This window comes from Cebus imitator, unplaced genomic scaffold, assembly GCF_001604975.1.
Source record: "Cebus imitator isolate Cc_AM_T3 unplaced genomic scaffold, Cebus_imitator-1.0 Scaffold737, whole genome shotgun sequence".
In the NCBI taxonomy this organism is placed as follows: Eukaryota; Metazoa; Chordata; class Mammalia; order Primates; family Cebidae; genus Cebus; species Cebus imitator.
Window position 1 is genome coordinate 535,811 of NW_016108052.1, and position 18,844 is coordinate 554,654.

Below are 18,844 nucleotides of genomic sequence, written 5' to 3' on the forward strand. Positions count from 1 at the left end.
TTTTTTGAGACAGAGTCTTGCTCTTTCTCCTGGGCTGAAGTGCAGTGGTATGATCTCGGCTCACTGCAACCTCTGGCTCCCGGGTTGAAGCGATTCCCTTGCCTCAGCTTCTTGAGTAGCTGGGACTGCAGTCGTGCACCAGCATGCCCAGTTAGTTTTTGTGTTTTTAGTAGAGATGGGGTTTCACCATTTTGGCCAGGATGGTCACTCTGTCTTTACACGTGTCTCCCTTCAGCCTTTGCCCTTATTTACCTGCCTTTGGCTCCTAAAGGCATTTTTGGTTGAGACCTTTGCATGTAAAGTAAGAACTTTGCCATCTTTGGATTCCCCCATGTTTGTTTTGAATAAATAATATTTGTTATTAAAAGGAACTGTGTTTTTTTCCTCTCCAAAGAGCAGCAAGGGACAGAGACTGGTCACTTTCTGCAGTGACATTTGAGGTGAAGAAACCATGGGATAGGAGTAGGTGCTAATTGAGTCCATAGGTTCAGTGGAAGGAAAGAAGGTCATACCACCTGGTAGGGATCGTGGAGGGGGTTCTTGGTACTGACCCACAGAAGCGTGTCAGAAAAACTTCATAATAAGGAGTTGCCTTATTTTCTTGGTCAAGGGGAACTTCCTATAGGCCCTTGTATCCTGATGCCACCCCCTTACTGAAATCCTGGTGTTGTTTCCACAGAGCTGTCTGGCCTTTTGCCCTCGATCCTTGGTTAAGGAAATGACCAACCAGGTAAGGCCTGTGTTGAAGGGAAGCTGGTCTCTTTGCCAAGTTCAAGTCCAGTAGGTTTCCAGGGCATGTAGTCAAGAAACTAGCATCTCGTTCTTGCCGTGCTCCTGAAGAGCTGGATGACCCTGGGTAACCAGTCACCACAGTGTTAGGTGGGACTAGTAAAATGCAAACACTAAGAGGAGGATTGGTTCATCTAAGTCTTGACTACAGTTTAGTGAGTAATAGAAGAAGCTTAAAAGAGGTACAGGCTGGGTGTGGTGGCTCACACCTGTAATCCCAGCACTTTGGGAGGCCGAGGCGGGTGGATCACGAGGTCAGGAGTTCAAGACCAGCCTGGCCAAGATGGTGAAACCCCATCTCTACTAAAAATACAAAAAATATCTGGGTGTGGTACCAGGCACCTGTAATCCCAGCTACTTGGGAGGCTGAGGCTGAGAATTGCTTGATCCTGGGAGGCAGAGGTTGCAGTGAGCCAAAATCACGCCACTGCACTCCAGCCTGGGCGACAGAGCAAGACTCTGTCTCAAAAAAAAAAAAAAAAAAAAAAAAAAAAGGAGGTTAAAAAAAAAAAAAAAAAAAAGATTGGGATAGGAGATAGAACAGGAGAAACGTATCTTTGTAATAAGATTAGGGGCAAAGGAAATAGGCTATTCTGCAAAACTTAAGCTGCAAACTGGACTCTGAGCTTCCTTGGTGATCAGAGCAGAAAAAGAAAACATAATTTATTGGTCTCTGTTGGGTGAATGTGGGTAGTAGGAAGGGGGAGAGTAACAGTTTGTTTAAGAATTTGTTTCTGATATGACTATGCAAATCTTGCCTGAGTGTGAATCGAGGAGCTTGTAGGATGGCCGGGGTGGCCGCAGAGGAAGCAGCTGACACTGTAGTGCCTCTGTCTGCTTGGGGGGGAGGCAATGTGAGACGTCTGAAATCTGACCGTGGGTTTAATGTGGCTTCTGTTCTTTTTCAGTATGGTATTCTCTTCAAACAAGAGCAAGGTGAGTAGCCTGCCTGTTTAAGCAGGTCATCTGTGGAAAAAAACTGTGTCGTCCCTGGTTTCTTTAAGATTTTTGTCAAGATGACCAGACATGTAGTTTCCAAGTATACTCACTTTGCAGAAGAATTGGCAGCTGAAAATAAGTACGCTTAAAAACAAACAAACGACAACAAAAACCTAACAACCAACTAAAAAAAAAAAGCAGTCATCGTGATAGGTTGGAGAATTCCAGGCGGAGGAAAATTTTCCCACCTGAGGAAGACCTGACCGAGCTTCCCAGCTGCCGAGGTGGAAAAAGGAAATGCTTTGAGCCCCAAAACTCTGTTAGTGCCGGCCCATCCGGAGAGGCGAACCTCAGCCTGTTCCCGAACTCAGAACTTGCTTTGACCCTTAATGAAAGTGAAGCCTATCATAGTGAGATGAATTTCTCTTGAGGCCACTGAGTGCACTGGGAGGGCTGGGAGCTGTGCAGCAGTGGCAGTGGGGGGGATGGCAGAGCAGGTGGCAGGTCACAATCCAGGCTGGGATTGTAGCTGACCATGGTACAGAGCTTGGTACCCGAAAAGGAGTCACATTTGTGTATGGGCTACTCACCCGTCTCATTTCTTCACTGTAGCCTCGATAATGACCTACAGCTATATATGATAAACGGCTTTATATGATATTATCACAGATAATATATGCAGCTGTTGCCATCCAGGTGGCAAGTTAGCAGGCTTGAGGTAGGCGGGGTTTAAATGGAAGCCACACCTCTGTGTGTAATACACAGCTATTTAAGTTTAATGCCTTTCTATTCATTGGGAAGGTATGGCTGGAGGAGTGTTGCCAGGCAGGGTAAAGCCTCTGTGTGCACTTGTCACATTTTTACATCCACACGGGGTCTGCACATACAACAGCGTGGCCTACCAAACATGCAGCTTACAGACTTAGATTTAAGGCAGACTTTAATTAATAGAGATTGGAATCGAATCCTAGCACCTCTCATTCCTCGTCTGTAAAATAAGGATATTAATAATACCTATTACATAGGATTGCTGTAATAATTGGCCCATTAACCGTAACAAAGATACTTGTGGGGAAAGGCAACTTTATAGATGGAGGCTATAGTAGGTATTTTCTTTTAGACTATATACTGTTTAGAGTTGAACTGCCTGCTTGTTTCCAAAGATCTTTAGGTGTATCTGTTACCGAGGTGTATCTGTTACTTCCCCAGTGGTTTCACTTGTTTTAGCCAAGTGATAGCCATTCTGGACTCCTGTATGCCAGATAGGATGCTAAAAGAAAGAACACTGGATTTGGAGTCCAAAGTACTGCCTTCCTGCCTGGTAAACATGAGATTTAGGGCAAGTAGCTTCTTCAGAAACTCCATTTTTCACACGTGGCCCCAACATTTCAATACAAGCTGTATAGGAAAGCCCTTTGTAAAGTAGTAAAGCAAATACAAATAAATGTTACCTCACAATTGTTGAACAGTATTTCAGCTTCATTTTATCACATTAAATTTAGAAGTCCTATGCATGAAGACTTTATCAGTGAAGCACTTTGCATTCTAGCTCATGATGATGCCATTTGGTCAGTTGCTTGGGGGACAAACAAGAAGGAAAACTCTGAGACGGTGGTCACAGGCTCCCTGGATGACCTGGTAAAGGTCTGGAAATGGTGAGTGCCTCTCCCCTAACACAAATAGCCTCAGAAAATTGAGGGCTGCGGTTTTGCTTCTGAACTCTCCAGCTGCAGTCCGGGAAATACTTTTTTTCTAGGCAAGAAAGCAATAGCAATATGGTGTTATAAAAAAGCAGCTTGTTTTCCCCACTTGTTTTCCTATTACTCCATATTAAAGCCTTAAAGTTAAAAAAAAAAAAAAAAAAATCTTAGGCCGGGCGTGGTGGCTCACACCTGTAATCCAAGCACTTTGGAGGCCAAGGCAGGCGGATCACCTGAGGTCGGGAGTTCAAGACCAGCCTCACCAAAATGGTAAAACCCCATCTTTTAAAAAAAAGAAAAAAAAAAAAATCTTAGCTCTACATTTAAAACCTGGCAGCATTTGGTGTCCTATAGCTTGTTGATTCTTCTCTGATTCTGTATTTCATAGACCATTGGTATTACATAGTCACAGGGACCCAGAATTTCAGATGCCAGGTAAAGTGTGTTCTGTGTGAAGAAATCCATTTCTCTGTCCCCTGTTGAAGGCGTGATGAGAGACTGGACCTGCAGTGGAGTCTGGAGGGACATCAGCTGGGAGTGGTGTCTGTGGACATCAGCCACACCCTGCCCATTGCTGCATCCAGTTCTCTTGATGCTCATATTCGTCTTTGGGACTTGGAAAATGGCAAACAGATAAAGTCCATAGATGCAGGACCTGGTAAGAGTTTTACTTTTAGGGGATATAATAAAGGTTCATGATTTCTTTTCCAAAATCTTTAGGGATAGATGTGTTTTGCAGCTCTGAATTTTTTGGAGTTGAGAGGGATGATAATGGGTGTGTGAATTGTATATCACCTACAATTCTGGGGGCTGGAAACAGCACTCTAATGAAACACTAATACCTCTGCAGCTAAACATGAGTGTTCACACTGTGTGAGATAAATAAAGGCTATAAATAGCCTATGTCACTTCAGCTTAAGTTTTGCTGCCAAATGACTTTTGGTAGTAAACCTATGGAAAAGCCTGTGGTTTCTAGAGCTTTTTGGATTTTAAAACTGCTGGTTTGGGGTTGTTGACCTGTATTTTGTATTTTCCAGAGATTCTCTGTTTGCCATATTCTGAACTGCTCCATTCACTGCTTTATGGAAGCCTAAAATGTAAAGCACTGGGTCCTTATAGATCTGTGTCATTCTCGTCCCTACTAAATTTGGTTAAAGGGTGTGATTCGTGGTATGTGATGTGTATGAAACTTCTAAGAAACATCGATTTTGTTTTAAGTACGGCAGAACAGCATAATCTTGTCCAGCAGCCTTGATAAACATCATCTGAGATGACAGAAGTTGACATCATAGGCTGATTAATGTGGAACAGCAAGACATTTCAGGGTTCTTTTGAGCTTCATATTTACTTATAAATGGCTGCCCAGCATTCACCAGCAGAACCTGTTCTGCCAGAATGGGTGGTAACCACTAGAGGTTGCAGATAGCCTGGCATCTCTCTGGCACAGCCCTTTGCGGGTTGATGATAGAACTGCTGTTCGTTCCATGAAGACAGTTCCCTTGATTGGTGCCCTGGATGGATTCACCTCCCGCCAGTTATACTCAGTAGCCACACTAGGCTGTTCCTGTATTGGAAGGAGTGATGGTCCCAGGATTTTCAGAGAGGCTGGGTTGTCTCAAAACTGAGTGCATTTTCCCTCAGAAGCAGTATTTCCTGTCTGTAATTCTTACCACTGGACCTTTTTTAAGAATATGCACGCCCAGTCCATATTTTGGATCCACTGAATTGTAGTGTTCGGAATACATGGTGTGGGATATATATTTGGAAGAAGCTACCCAGATGCACTCTGACTCCCCAGATGCTTGTCTTGACATGCGCCCTTACCCTGCTTACATTACTTACAGAGGACTTGGGTCCCCACACTATCCTGCAAAGTCTATTAAGACTCTAATATATAAGCATGGTCTTAAGAAAAGAGGAAGAGGTAGAATTGTTTCTACCTTTTCACCTTGGGTACTAAGCTTTCCCAGGGCTCATAATGCTGGTGTCATTGCATGCTGGTTACAGTCCTGGGCCAAAGGCAGCTGAAGTGCTGGAATGGTACCAAGTAAAAGGATGGTATATATAGCCAGCTCACTTTCCCTGATAAACAGTACCTTTTACTGGATATTCTCCAAGTGTGGCAACGTTTTAAAAGTTACTTTTATGAAAGAAAAAGACAGAAGAGGCCAGGCGCGGTGGCTCACGCCTGTAATCCCAGCACTTTGGGAGGCTGAGGTGGTTGGATCACTTGAGGTCAGGAGTTCAAGATCAGCCTGGCCAACATGGTGAAGCCCCATCTCTACTAAAAATTACAAAAAATTAGCGAGGCATAGTGGTGTGCGCCTGTAGCCGCAGCTACTTGGGAGGCTGAGGCAGGAGAGTTGCCTGAACTCGAGATCACATCACCGCACCCCGGCCTGGGCCCAAAGTAAGACTCCATCTCAAAAAAATAAAGATAGAATCATGGAGTCTGAAAGTTTGATTTATTTTCTTTTTGGATAGGACTCTGCATAAAACTAGACCAGGCCAATAAACAGCCAACAGTTATTTGGTCCAGTAACAAAAGCAAGCATTGCTATCGACAGCTGAAGAGCAGCTAAATTCATCTGAAGGTGAAACTCCTCGGATGAGTTTGGGTCTAATCAATGTAAGGAAAATGGACTCTTAGTTTCTATCTATCTTGAAAATATGCATGGGGAATCTGAACCACAACACAGGAAGAGAAAAGGAGAAGAGAGACAATCCCAAATCCTGGAGAAGTGAGGAAGTAGGAGGAAGCAAAGGCCATGAGTGTGCCAGTCTCTGTGTGGACATAGGTTTGCATTTCTTTGGGGTGGTTACCTAGGAGTAGTATTGCTGGGTGTTATGGTAAGTGTTTGTTTTCACTTGAGAAATGGTCAAACTGGTTTTCAAAATGGCTGTGCCGTTTCACGTTCCCAGTGATGTATGAAGGTTCTGGTCTCTTCACATCCTTGCTAACACTTGGTATTGTCCTATTTTTATTAAAAATTTCAGAAACCCTTAAAGTTAATTTAAACTTGATAAAAGAATTAGCATCTTTACAACATAATCTTCTGAATCAGGACACTGCTACTCCAGTTTAAAAAGATGTGTCTTGTGGTGAAACTTCAGTTTTTAAAATTAAGGCCAAATCTTTTCTCACTGTATTTTTGTCCTTCTTTTCTCTGTTCAGTGGATGCCTGGACTTTGGCCTTTTCTCCTGATTCCCAGTATCTGGCCACAGGAACTCATGTTGGGAAAGTGAACATTTTTGGTGTGGAAAGTGGGAAAAAGGAATATTCTTTGGACACGAGAGGAAAATTCATTCTTAGTATTGCATATGTAAGGAAACATTGCTCTCTTTTCTCCTTCTGATTCTTTTAGTTTACCCTTCCAGCCTGTTGCAGTCCTTGGCACAGATTCTGCCTTGGCCTGGTCAGGCAGCTGCTGTCTCTCTGGTGGGGTTTGCCAGGTAACCAGTTAGATGTGTAGCCAGCAGGAGGTTTGGTTGTGTTTGGTAGGGATAGCTTAACAACATGGAGTCTGAAAGTGCTGGTTTTCCCCTATGTCCTCTGAACAGAGTCCTGATGGGAAATACCTAGCCAGTGGAGCCATCGATGGAATCATCAATATTTTTGATATTGCAACTGGAAAACTTCTGCATACACTGGAAGGTATGTCTCATCATCTTATTTCTACAAACTGGGTTATCAAATCACAAAGGAATCATTCTTTCATTATTCTTTCATTAAAATGCCATTAAATGGCAAATGGGCATTGGATTTACAAAATATCACTCTGAATTGGAAAACTGAAATGCCTCCAGGTTTTAGTCTTGTCACTGTAGTTGTTTTTTTTTTTTTTTTTTTTTTTTTTTTTTTTAGAGACAGGGTCTTGCTCCCAGGCTGGAGTGCAGTGGCATGATCATAGCTCACTGTAGCCTTGAATTCTTGGGCTCAAGGGATTGTCCCACCTCAGCCTTCTGTGTAGCTGGGACTGCAGGTGCACACCAGCATGCCTGGCTAGTTTTTAAATTTTTTGTAGAGACAGGGTCTTGCTGTGTTTCCCAGACTGGTCTCTAACTCCTGGCTTCAAGAGATCCTCCCTCTTTGGCCTCCCAAAGTGCTGGGATTACAGACATGAGCCACCATACCTGGCCTGTCACTGTAGATTTGACCTAGACTTACCAGTTCTTGTAACAGTGTTAAATGCTTGTTTGGGTGAACAGACTTACTTTTTATTTATTATATGGTAATATATCACATTATATATATGTGTGTATTAATATATATTTGCTATATGAATGTCTCATTTCTGTCATTTTGGATTCTGATGAACTTGTGATTGGAAACAACTTTTTGTTGATAACTTGAAGATGGATGAAAGTACTGTGCCCATTGTCCACACTGGTGGCCTCTGGAAAGGAAGACTGGGTAGCTAAAGAACAGGAGTAGGGTCGGAGGGAGACCTTATTACATGTACTTTTGCGCTGTTTTGAATTCTGATCAAGTGAATGTATCATCTCCTCACATTGCTGTAGTTTATCCTTTACTCTATAATAAAGGATTTGGTAGGGAAAGAACTTCTTAATTTGTTCAACCTTACAAATCAGGAGCGATGTATATTTCCTTCTGTGGCCATATTATAGTGGAGAAGCTCTTTAAAGCAGTGCATGCGGAGGGCAGCGAAGGGAACTAAGGAGAAATGGCTCCAGGAGGAGAGACTGGGGTTATGTGGATGTTTTGAGAACATTAAGAGGAAGGGCCCAGTCAGAACTCTTGCTTTTCTGCCTAAAGCACCTGGGCAGTTCAACCCAGTGGTTCATGATTGTTAAAAGGGGCATTGTCCATGGGAAGTTGAGTGAGGAGACAGTGGTTCACCAGATTAACAAGGGCCTTTATGAATTTCAGGCCATGCCATGCCCATTCGCTCCTTGACCTTTTCCCCGGACTCCCAGCTCCTTGTCACTGCTTCAGATGACGGCTACATCAAGATCTATGATGTGTAAGTTACCTTTCAAGATTAAAGGGGTCTCACTCACTGCTGATGCCCATCTTGTCTCCTTATTGTTACAAGGAGCCCTAGGGAGGAGCCCTTGTCAAGACCTGTGCTCAAGTCACATCGGACACCTTGACTCCCCAGACGATCCTCCCCCATTCAGTGCCCATTTTTAGTGTGTGTCAAGGGCTGCTTGCAAGAGGATGTGCATGGGTAGGATCAGGTACTTGCTACTTTTTCTCAGGCAGCCCGATTTTTGTGAGCTTACTGATTTCTTTGGGATAGGTAAGTAATATACAGATGAGGAAATGGAGCCATGGGCTGTAGCTGGCCCCTGGTGACAAGAAAAAATTAGAGCATCCATTTTCAAGGATAGGGCTGTTCTAGCATTCACACCTCTGCCCTAGTTAGGGAGCAGTTTATAAGCTGCCCCACTACATGTCCAGATGGGAGCGTTTTTGGTTTGGGCCCTTGACTGCAAGTATAGAAGCAAGTTAATCGTCCTCTTTGATTCACAGCCATCATTGTAAACCTCTGCAGGCCCCTTCCTCTTCATGTTTTCCCCCATCATTTTTAGCCCTGGCTCCTGTTCCCCCGCCACCCGCCACCCCCGAGCTATCCCCTGTAATGTGTTCAATCTGTGTTCTTGATGCTGCGTCTAGGTGCTGGGCTCAGCTCTCCCTGCAGGGGTGCCTCCGGCTCATTGCTCCTCAGCAGGGCATTCTGATCCACTGCACGCACATATCCTGCCCCAGCCCCAGACATGGGTGCCTAGGCCTCCTGCACGCACTGCAACCCCGACCATCCGTGTGCATCCTTTCAGGGGCCTGTGAGAGTTGCTTGGGGCTTTAAACCTCAGAGCAGGAACGCAGCTCCTTCTAGCCCACTTCTGGTTAAAACGCAGCCTTTTATGGCAAAAGGTTATCAGCTAGACATAGAGTTCGAACTGCAGCTTTTGGAATTAGAGCTGAAGGAAGGTGCTATCGCCCAGAGGGGAAGATACCTCCGGGGAGTTGTACTTGCCTGGTAGTGGCAGAGGCAGTATAAATGCAGCAGTTCCTTCGTTTGTGACTTTATTGCTTCCATTGCCACTGTTTTATTGATCCTCCCCGCAACTAGTGAGGTGGCAGCACAGATTCCTATCCCAGTTTTGCACATGAGAAACCCAAGCTGAGGTGGCGATTTGTCCAAGGAGGTGGCACTGAATGAAGACCCAAGACTGGTTTTTTCGCCCAATATCGATGTATTATTATTCATTAAAGTGCATAGTTTACATTAGGGTTTCCTCTTTGTGTGGTACATTCTATGAGTTTTGACAAATGTATAATGACGTAGCCACCACTCATTCCAGTGTCACGTGGAACAATTTCACTGCCCTAAAAACCCGTGCTCTACCATATCATCCCTTCCTCCTGCCCTGAGCCCCTAGTAACTACTGATCTTTTTACTTAAGACCCAAGACTTTCCACCCTCCCATGGCCCCTCTGTATCCCACTGAGACTTCCTCCTGGCCCGTAACTGAGGTCTGCTCCACTCTGCCAAGATCTGTGTTCAGGGGTAAAATTACTGACCTCAGTTAGGCCCTAGGGTGGTTCTCCTGCCGGAGGTGACTGGGTTTCATTTTTATTAAAAAAATGAAAATGGCTGTAGTAATTAGACCTGTCTTGTTCTTGATTAGGTTAAAATAAAACGGTCTCTCGGAGCCACACCTGTCATGGTGGATACATCTTGATGCTCTCCTTGCACTGGTAGCACCGGCCCCACGTGGAAGGGCTGCTGGTGCAGACAGGAGGCCGAGCTTGCCCCTCTCCTGAGATGGCTTCCTTGCCCGTTGGGTCGCAGTTTCCTCATCTTAGGGGTTGGCTTGCCAAGTCTCTATAGCGTGGTTCTTTGTTCATTTTGAGCTTCAGCTCAAAGGATTTTATTAAAGTTTTATCCTTGGCTTTTGGTGGCATCAACACAGTATGGGTTAATGCTGCTGTGAAAATTTGCCTCTAATGCTTGATGGTACTTCATTGAAAGGGGAATTTTTGATAGGGTATTCGTGGTCATTCTAAGGATAGCACATTTGGTCCAGTTTACGGGGAGAGTTAATAATGTACTTTCCACTTCAGTGATTATACTCTAGAAATTAACGTCTCAACTCTGTTTGGACCTTTCCCATTTCAGACAACATGCCAATTTGGCTGGCACACTGAGCGGCCATGCTTCCTGGGTGCTGAACGTGGCGTTTTGTCCTGATGACACTCACTTTGTTTCCAGGTACTTAATGATTCTTAGCAGTTTCTAAAATGCGGGGAAGATGAGGGCAGTCTTCCTGTATAGATTGCCTTAACATTTAAAGATGTTTCACCCTTTATTCAGGTAGCCTTGGTTTTCAGCAGTTTTTAAAATTTGTATTTAGTGAAGTTAGTTGAACTTAGCTGTAGCGAAAGTCAACAAGGAATTCTTTTAAACAGTTAAACACTTAGTTTTTTCATTATAAATTGAGGCTTCTACCAAAGTTACTCTAAGGTAGACTTGTGTCCCAATGCTAACTTAAAATATGTAAATCTCTTTGTCAAATGTTGTTTATAGATCCCAGTGTCGGTCAGGCCTGGGATGGCCAAGACAGCTGGAAAGCAGGAGGTGGACAACTTGAAGGCGTTGCACAGTGCTCTAGAGGCCTCCTGAGAGCCTTGGTTTTCATAACGGGCTTCCCTCCCATCTGGAAATAGGACTCCTGGAGAACAGTTACTACGAGGGCCAGGCAGATCAGAATTTCAGGAAAATGGCTACCCTGTGAGGAAGGAAAGCCACCCAGTGATGCTGATACCTGGCCATTTCCTGTACCGAGGCGCAGGGGTTGGGGGGTCTGAAGTTGGAAGAATTTGAGTCATCAAAGGATTTTTGGTTGAAGTCCTTCCAACTTCAAACCTGTCTGGAAACTGTTTTTTGATACTGTTGTTCATTTTTTAAAATAGTTCATCTGACAAAAGTGTGAAAGTTTGGGATGTTGGCACGAGGACTTGTGTTCACACCTTCTTTGATCACCAGGATCAGGTATGGCATTGTTACTTCATCTTTAGATTGCTGGTGCTGTCTAACCATAGTACCAAAGAGCTTTTCTTTTCCTAAGCTTGTTGCTCCAGCTGTGGAGACCAGTAGACGCCTGGGCCTGCGCTGCTCTGTCTGCTCGGACAACTCTGTAGCCAGAGTTCCTGTGCAGTCTGGGGTGCAGAGGCTGCAATGTGCCGTCAGCCTAGCAACTCACAAGGCGTAGCCCCACGTAGGCCAGAAAGCATAGTGTTAGCCCCACAGTCCTTCAGTGCCTCCTTTGGAAATTGCCTCAGCTGGTGACTGGGGCACGTCTGGGGCTCTCTACTGGGGGCTGCTGGGCCATGGCAGGCTCAGCAAGGACCTTCCTCTTCGGGAGATTCCATTGCTTAAACACAGTCACCACTTGCCAGTTTGGGAACTGTCCAAAGAAGTGATGTGATTTTTTTTTTTTTCCAATATAGTAGAAGCTAGAAATTCTTACAAGTTTTTTGGCTTTAGTGATATGGATAACTTGTTTCAGTCTTTAAATGGAATGTGTGCTCACCAGAGTCTTTATCTTTGCCGAGGTGAATATGTGAAATAGCAAAGGTATTCATGTGTGCTTGTATCCCCTGGGAACCTGGTTCAAATGCAGATGCTACTTCGGTATGTCTGACATAGCCCCCCCACCCCCCCCGAGGCGTTTCTTCTTTTTTTTTCTTTTTTTGAGATGGAGTCTCGCTCTGTTGCCCAGGCTGGAGTGCAGTGGCACGATCTCGGCCCACTGCAACTTCTGCCTCCTGGGTTCAAGTGATTCTCTTGCCTCAGCCTCCCGTGTAGCTGGGATTACAGGCGTGTACCACCACGTCCCACTAATTTTTATATTTTTAGTAGAGACAGGGTTTTGCCATGTTGGCCAGGCTGGTCTCAAACTCCTGACCTCAGGTGATCCACCCGCCTCTGCCTCCCAAAGTGCTGGGGTTACAGGTGTGAGCCACGGTGCCCAGCCTCAAATTCTGTATTTCTAACAAGCTCCCAGGTGAGGCCAAGGCTGCTGGTCCTAACCACTGGAAAGTCTTGGGGAACTAAGCTTAAAAAATAAAATGTCACCATGCCCAGCTGATTTTTTTGTATTTTTAGTAGAGACGGGGTTTCACCATGTTGACCAGGATGGTCTCGATCTCTTGACCTTGTGATCCACCCGCCTCGGCCTCCCAAAGTGCTGGGATTACAGGCGTGGGCATGGTGGCACGTGCCTGTAATCCCAGCTACTCAGGAGGCTGAGGCAGGAGAACTGCCTGAACCCAGGAGGCGGAGGCTGCGGTGAGCCGAGATCGCGCCATTGCACTCCAGCCTGGGTAACGAGAGCGAAACTCCGTCTCAAAAAAATAAAATAAAATAAAATGTCCATGGCAGTGTAAAATTGACTTCTAATATGTTTTAAATATTTTTAGATGGTCCTATAGATTTCTCCTTTTTGAAATGGGACTTAACTAACATTGTTCATGCTTTTTTACTTTTCATCTTAAATTGTTTCTAACAAAACTGAGGGGGTTGAATCTTGATATTTCACTCCTGGATGTAACATCTTCCTCAGGGATTAAGTCCCGGCTAGCTGTTGCTTTGTTTGCGTGGGTCATTGTGGTGACATCATGTGGCGCAGTCACAACACTAAAGTCAGGGCTAGACATCCGCCTCAGGGCTAAGGTGACAGGCTAACCACCCAGAATCACCTCCTAATAATCAGGAAGTTATTTCTGGTTAGAGAAAGTCCAGCCACATCAATTCTGTCTGGGAAGGAGGTATGAATCTGTTAATTCAACACATCGCAAATAAAAATCTATGGCCCACAATATCATGCTGTCTAGCTCCTGGGGACAGGCAGGCTCCATAGGCCACTAATAACAGAGTGAGAATTGCTGACCATGGGGGGCGGACACTGTCAGCTGAGGAGCAGAGTTTGCGATTTTCCCTGTCGGCAGTGACCTCGGGGGTAGTTGTGGGACCCGTTTCTTCCTGGAAGTATAAATGTTGGTCTCTTATGGCTTCTGTCTTCCTGACATTAGGTCACCTCAGGATTCTGACTCTTTGAAAGGGCTGTAGATAATCCTGGTTAGGACTGTATTTAAAAATGATTTTTTTTTTTCGGGGGTGTGTGGGAAGGGAAAAGAATGCTAATTAAATAGCAAGAAGGGAAGGTGCTTGGTTAAGCCTCCATTCCCACTGGTTTAAAAAGTACAAGCACATCCTCATCTCATTTTGTTTGGATTCAGAACAACAGTAAGAATGTTTGTTTCGTAAGCATTATAAAGAATGACGGCATTTTCAAAACCTTTTTTTTTTTTTTTTTAATTTACAGGTCTGGGGAGTAAAATACAATGGAAATGGCTCAAAAATTGTGTCTGTGGGAGATGACCAGGAAATTCACATCTATGACTGTCCAATTTAAACATCAGAGTCTCCAGGATTATGCTGCAAAGAGAATGTACAGATTGATGATGACATTCCTTACCTTTTTAGGCTTAAGAGAAATATAGCATTTATTGTAGCAAAGACTTAAATTTTATAGATACAATGTAAATCTTTTCATGTTTTATTGGAAATGCTGTTCATACTTTAACATAGAGCTTTCTTAATGCAAACACTGGCGTCCTTGAGCATGCTTCCGTTTTCAGTTACCCGATTACCAGTGGACAGTGAGAGGGACTGCCATTAAGAGGAAATCTTTGTCTCAGCAATCAAGAGATCCCGGCACTTCTTTAACTTTCCAGTTTAGAAATATAGGCTCACTCTTCCAGGGAACTGACTCCTGCAGTGAGATACGGCAGCAAGCTCCTCAGAGCTGTGATAAAGAAGCCGATCTATTTTAGAAGGGAGTCCTGAAGGAAAGAGTGTATTTGACTGCATGGGAACACTATGTACTCCTATCTGGGCATCTTTCTACTTGATGTATTAAAGATGTCCCTTGCCACGCCCTCCCTACCCTTATTAACTTGGGAGGCCTCTGACACGCTAGGTAGACGTTGGAAGGCAGGCTCCTGTTCTTGCTGCCTTAACGATGCCGAGGCTCAGGCCTGCGCTCATGCCGCAGAACTCTAGCCCACCTTAGTTCTATCAGAGTGTCTGTACCTCAGTTTCCTCGTCCACAGCCCCCTTGAGACTCAGGTAAATGAGAAAGATGTAAGTAGCTAAACACTTGGAAGCTTACCGCTTCTTATTGATCATAACTTATGAGTCAGCTTATGAGTCAGGTCCTGTGTTTTTCCCCACTCACTGCCCTCAGAATGAAGCCCACTCTCTTTAGCATAGCCCCCACTTCCTCCTGTGTGCCTTGCCCACCCTCCTGGAACCACATTTTCCCCCAAGACCTTCGGAGGTCTGTTCCCCCACTGCATGCCAGTAGCCGCCCAGATGCCAGCTCCTCGTAAGGCCTTCTTCCCCATTCCCTTCTACTCACCCCATTCCCTTCCACTCGTCCCCATTCCCTCCTACTGATCCCCATTCCCTTCTACTGATCCCCATTCCCTTCTACTGGTCCTCATTCCTCATGTTCTTCACAGCAGTTACCACTTTTTGTTTGCATTCACCCCCACCCCCAAAATAAAGCTCCATGAGGGTGGAAACTTCATTCCATTATATATTAACCAATGAGCGGCAAGCTGGCATGTAACACTTCACTGGAGCTCTCAAAAAAGTGAAAAAGCCACTTGTCTCTCATACCAGCTCAATTTTAATTTTAAAGTGACAAATGCACAGGTGGAATAAAATTTTAAGCAACATTCTCCCAATTCCTCTTACATGAAAGTAAAAATTTGCTCCATCACTAAACAGCAGTTCTTTAGCAAGAATTTATTAGGAAGTCACAGCACAGAAACAACACCCTGGAGTGTGGTCCACTTATAAATTGATTTCATACAGGCTTAGTTGGAAGAAGTGGTTTTATATCTATCTTGACCAATGGTCAAAGTAAGCACAGGTGGGCTGTTTCTATACTTTGAGCAAATTATGCCCCACTAGCTGGCAATGTTCTGCAGAACCCGGTCCATCCAGCTGGTTCACCCTACCTGCATAGTCTGATCTGACCTTTGACCCTCCTAAGGAAGGTCCCTGGTCTGAGTCAAACTCTCAGGTGCCATGTAACCAGATAAGATCTGACAGGTGACCTCTGCTTTAACCCAGCAGCGCAGAAGTTTTCTGTGACTCGGGGGCTAGAAATTAGCAGTAGTGGCTAAAGACTGAGGTAACCATAAGTTCAAATTGTAGTCTACCTGTCAGGAATAAAAGAATGACTAATATCCCTCCTCACAAGCTATAATTTACAGTAGTAGTCCATACAAACTGTAGTCCACAGTGGAACTCAGTGCAGTTCTCACCAAAACATCCCTTGAGCAGGAAGCCCTTTGTAATACGGCTATGCAATGAGAGGAACGATCCTTTGGAAGGGAGCCGAGTCTGGGAGAGTGACGTGGAAAACACTGGGGAGTTCTGTCTTTGCAGACCCTCAAGTCACCCAGGATTACTAGTCAGAGAAGCTGGCTGTGCCGTGGGCCACAGCAGCAGCGTTTTCCCTCGGCTTCTGGGGCTGCCAGGGACAGAGAAGGATTTAGTTTTCTCTACAAGAAGCACTTTGGTGGGAGAGCATTGCAAAAGTTGTCAACAGAAAATCATTAAAACCACAAAGAACAAGGTGTGGGGGGTCACAGAAAAACAGTTGTATCAGCATGATTCCAAACACTGGTTTGTCCTCACCACAGAGCTTGGAAGGTTCAGAAAACTTCCAAGAGAGATGACCAGACACACGTTCCATCCACTGAAGGGCACAGAACAGTGGAACTAAGTTGGCCCTGTTAAGCAGGCACATGCAGCCATGTTGGATCCATGGATGTGCTTTTATTTTTCAAGAGGATCGTCTAGAATCCTCAGAAATGTTATCTTAGCAGCCCTGAGATCATGCCCTCAATAACTCTGCCAAGGGAGGGAGGAGAAACCACAGACCTAGAGATGGGCCAGGATGCCCACTTTGTGCCTCGGGGTTTGCTAGGGGCTGAGCTGCTAACTGGGCTGTGCTTTATCGGTGACATTGAATTATGGCAAAGCCACTAGAAGCACAAAGTGTCGGTGCAATCACTGACATCTCAAAAGTACATCCTGAAAATAGAAATGAACAGATTCCATATGCAGACTAGAGGTGATTGACACTTAAAACATTTAAATATAAATTAAGCTGTAACTTAAGTTACAGCAAAAAGAAAAACCAAAAAGACACTCAGCAATTGAGAATGCTGAACACATACACAGGACACCCCAAACACGAGGCCATTAAAGCGATGCCACTTTCATTGTGCCAACTTTACATCCTGTGCGAGTCCGGCGGGGCCGCGCTGCCCCGCCACGTCACGCTGTCTGGCACTGCACTCCAGCCCGGGGCCCGTCCTCGTCCTCCTCGTAGGCCTCCCTGTGCTGGCGCCAGTTCTGCTCACTGGGACTGAACTCCTTCAGCTCCACCTGATCCATGTCATCTGTTATCCTCACTTTCTGTCGAGGCGGGAGTAGAGCTTCCAGCTGAGGAAGCTTTTCCAGGGAAAGCCAGTGTTTTTCAGGAAAGATTACCTGTGAAGGGCGAGGTGGAAAAAAAAAGGTGGCTGTTTTTTCCCCTTCCAATGAAGGCATTTAATCATATGTCCATGACGATGAAACACAGTGAACTTACTAGGAACTGTATGATGAGAATCCCTTTCTCCAGGGGTGCTTTGTAGATGGGCATCCCTTCATCGCGCACACATTTCAGGTCCCCGTGCTTTATCACCTCACCTGCAGAGGAAGGGTGTTATCAAGCAGGAGGGCAGAGGGGCCTGCAGAGGCCACTCTCCCTCACGGGGAGCCCGAGGCAGGCCCTAGCGCCCCGTGGCAGTGGGCAAAGGCAGCGCGGCATCTGACTGGAAAGCTGGCCCCAATCCCAGGTGTCCTTGTCAGGTACTGCCTGTGAGAGGGGTCGGGTTGGGACTCTATGGCCCATGCTCTGGGCTCCAGCAGCGTGTCAAGAAGTCAGCATGCTGCAGCTGCCATCAGAGGTAGGTTTAAAACAAGCGACCTAGAAGTTATGACACTCAAGTCTGTGTAAAATGGGACCAACACCCATCAGCCTGTCCCTTCATGGGGGGACAGGTGTCCCTCCCATGAGGGGGACAGGACTGCTCCTGACAGACAGGCAGAAGCCTCCACAGAATCCAGCCAGTCCCCTGCCTGGCATAAAAACTGGCTCCCGGCCACCTGCAGGTGACACCCAGATTCCTTAGCAGGGCGCTGACTGGGAGGCTTGGCCACCGCAGGCTCCTTCCCGGTCACATCGCACTTCCACACACGCTGCCGAGCCAGAGTCACCCTCCCACTGGCACCGCTGGGTCTTACGGCTACGTGACTTTGGAAGGCACAGGGGAGTTCAGACCCCAAGGGCTCTGAGGCACTCTCCCAAGTCCAAAACTGACTTCCCTCCAAGCATGGAAACAGAAAGGGACCAAAGGGTTTCTGATAAAGTATGCCCTTCAGCTTAGCAATGAAAACGGACAGAGACAGAAAAATGCTCAGAAAAAATGGGGGAGACGGTGGAGAGGAATCTAAACACTCATTTATTCAGCAGTCCAGGCCCACCCTGGACTGTCTAGAAAGCGAACTCTCTCTCCAAGAGGAAATCTTTAAAGAGGAAGTTTAAAAAATAAAGTAAGCCAGTGACGATCCCTGACAGTCAGTCACTCACGGGCAGGGCTGCGGCTCACATGGCCTTCAGAGCCTATTGACTGTGCGGGACGGCCGCCCCTGAGCTAAACTGCTCCGGGTTGCTGGCTTTTTATGTTCTTGTTTATTCCATTTTTTTGAAATACAGCATAGCGACCTTTCAGTCCACAACAGACTGCATTTATGAAGATGCTTACGTAAGATGACACCAAATTTTTACTGCACCCTTTCTGTGTTCAGATATCCACATACAGCATCATATTAGAGCTGCCCACAGTATTCAGTACAGCAACCTGCTGTGCAGGTTTCAGCCCAGGAGCAACGAGCTATGCCATACAGCCTCAGGGGCAGCCAGCTGTGCCACCTGGGTCTGTGAGTACATTCTATGATGCCGACACCAAATCGCCAACCATGCATTTCTCAGAACGTACCCCCCTCGTTAAGCGACACACGGCGGGCTTTTCTGTCTCCCTGTTCCCATCAGGTGTCGCTACTTGCTGCTCTCAAGCCCTGCTCTCCATGCCTGTGCTTCCAGCTTGCCGGGAGCTGGGAAACTGACCAGGCGTGGAAAACTCCAGGTAAGAGAAGGAAGAAGACCTCGAGTTAGGCTCCCCCAGCAGGCAAACACCTGCCACAGGCTGGGGCAGCACACACTTGTGTGGCTCCAAAATCACTTTTTTTTTTCT

The 18,844-nt window shown here is 45.7% G+C and overlaps 2 protein-coding genes across 4 annotated transcripts in view; one reads left to right on the top strand and one right to left on the bottom strand.

Annotated features, from left to right (window-relative positions):
• The window catches only part of WDR61 (WD repeat domain 61), a 17,901-nt gene extending 3,831 nt beyond the window's left edge, over nucleotides 1-14,070 (top strand). For both annotated transcript variants that reach the window (XM_017519353.2, XM_037735168.1), the window contains exons 2-11: nucleotides 680-730; nucleotides 1,698-1,725; nucleotides 3,278-3,383; nucleotides 3,914-4,086; nucleotides 6,604-6,752; nucleotides 6,991-7,084; nucleotides 8,321-8,414; nucleotides 10,578-10,670; nucleotides 11,372-11,450; nucleotides 13,786-14,070. In XM_017519353.2, coding sequence (XP_017374842.1) covers nucleotides 719-730; nucleotides 1,698-1,725; nucleotides 3,278-3,383; nucleotides 3,914-4,086; nucleotides 6,604-6,752; nucleotides 6,991-7,084; nucleotides 8,321-8,414; nucleotides 10,578-10,670; nucleotides 11,372-11,450; nucleotides 13,786-13,875 — 918 coding nt within the window. In that variant the 5' untranslated portion in view covers nucleotides 680-718 and the 3' untranslated portion in view covers nucleotides 13,876-14,070. The remainder of the gene's footprint in view (nucleotides 1-679; nucleotides 731-1,697; nucleotides 1,726-3,277; nucleotides 3,384-3,913; nucleotides 4,087-6,603; nucleotides 6,753-6,990; nucleotides 7,085-8,320; nucleotides 8,415-10,577; nucleotides 10,671-11,371; nucleotides 11,451-13,785) is intronic.
• A 1,066-nt stretch (nucleotides 14,071-15,136) lies between these two features.
• DNAJA4 (DnaJ heat shock protein family (Hsp40) member A4) overlaps nucleotides 15,137-18,844 on the bottom strand; it is a 17,450-nt gene continuing 13,742 nt past the window's right edge. For both annotated transcript variants that reach the window (XM_017519350.1, XM_017519351.2), the window contains exons 7-8: nucleotides 17,137-17,237; nucleotides 15,137-17,036 (exon numbers count right to left, since the gene is read on the bottom strand). In XM_017519350.1, the coding sequence (XP_017374839.1) occupies nucleotides 16,821-17,036; nucleotides 17,137-17,237 (317 nt within the window). In that variant the 3' untranslated portion in view covers nucleotides 15,137-16,820. The remainder of the gene's footprint in view (nucleotides 17,037-17,136; nucleotides 17,238-18,844) is intronic.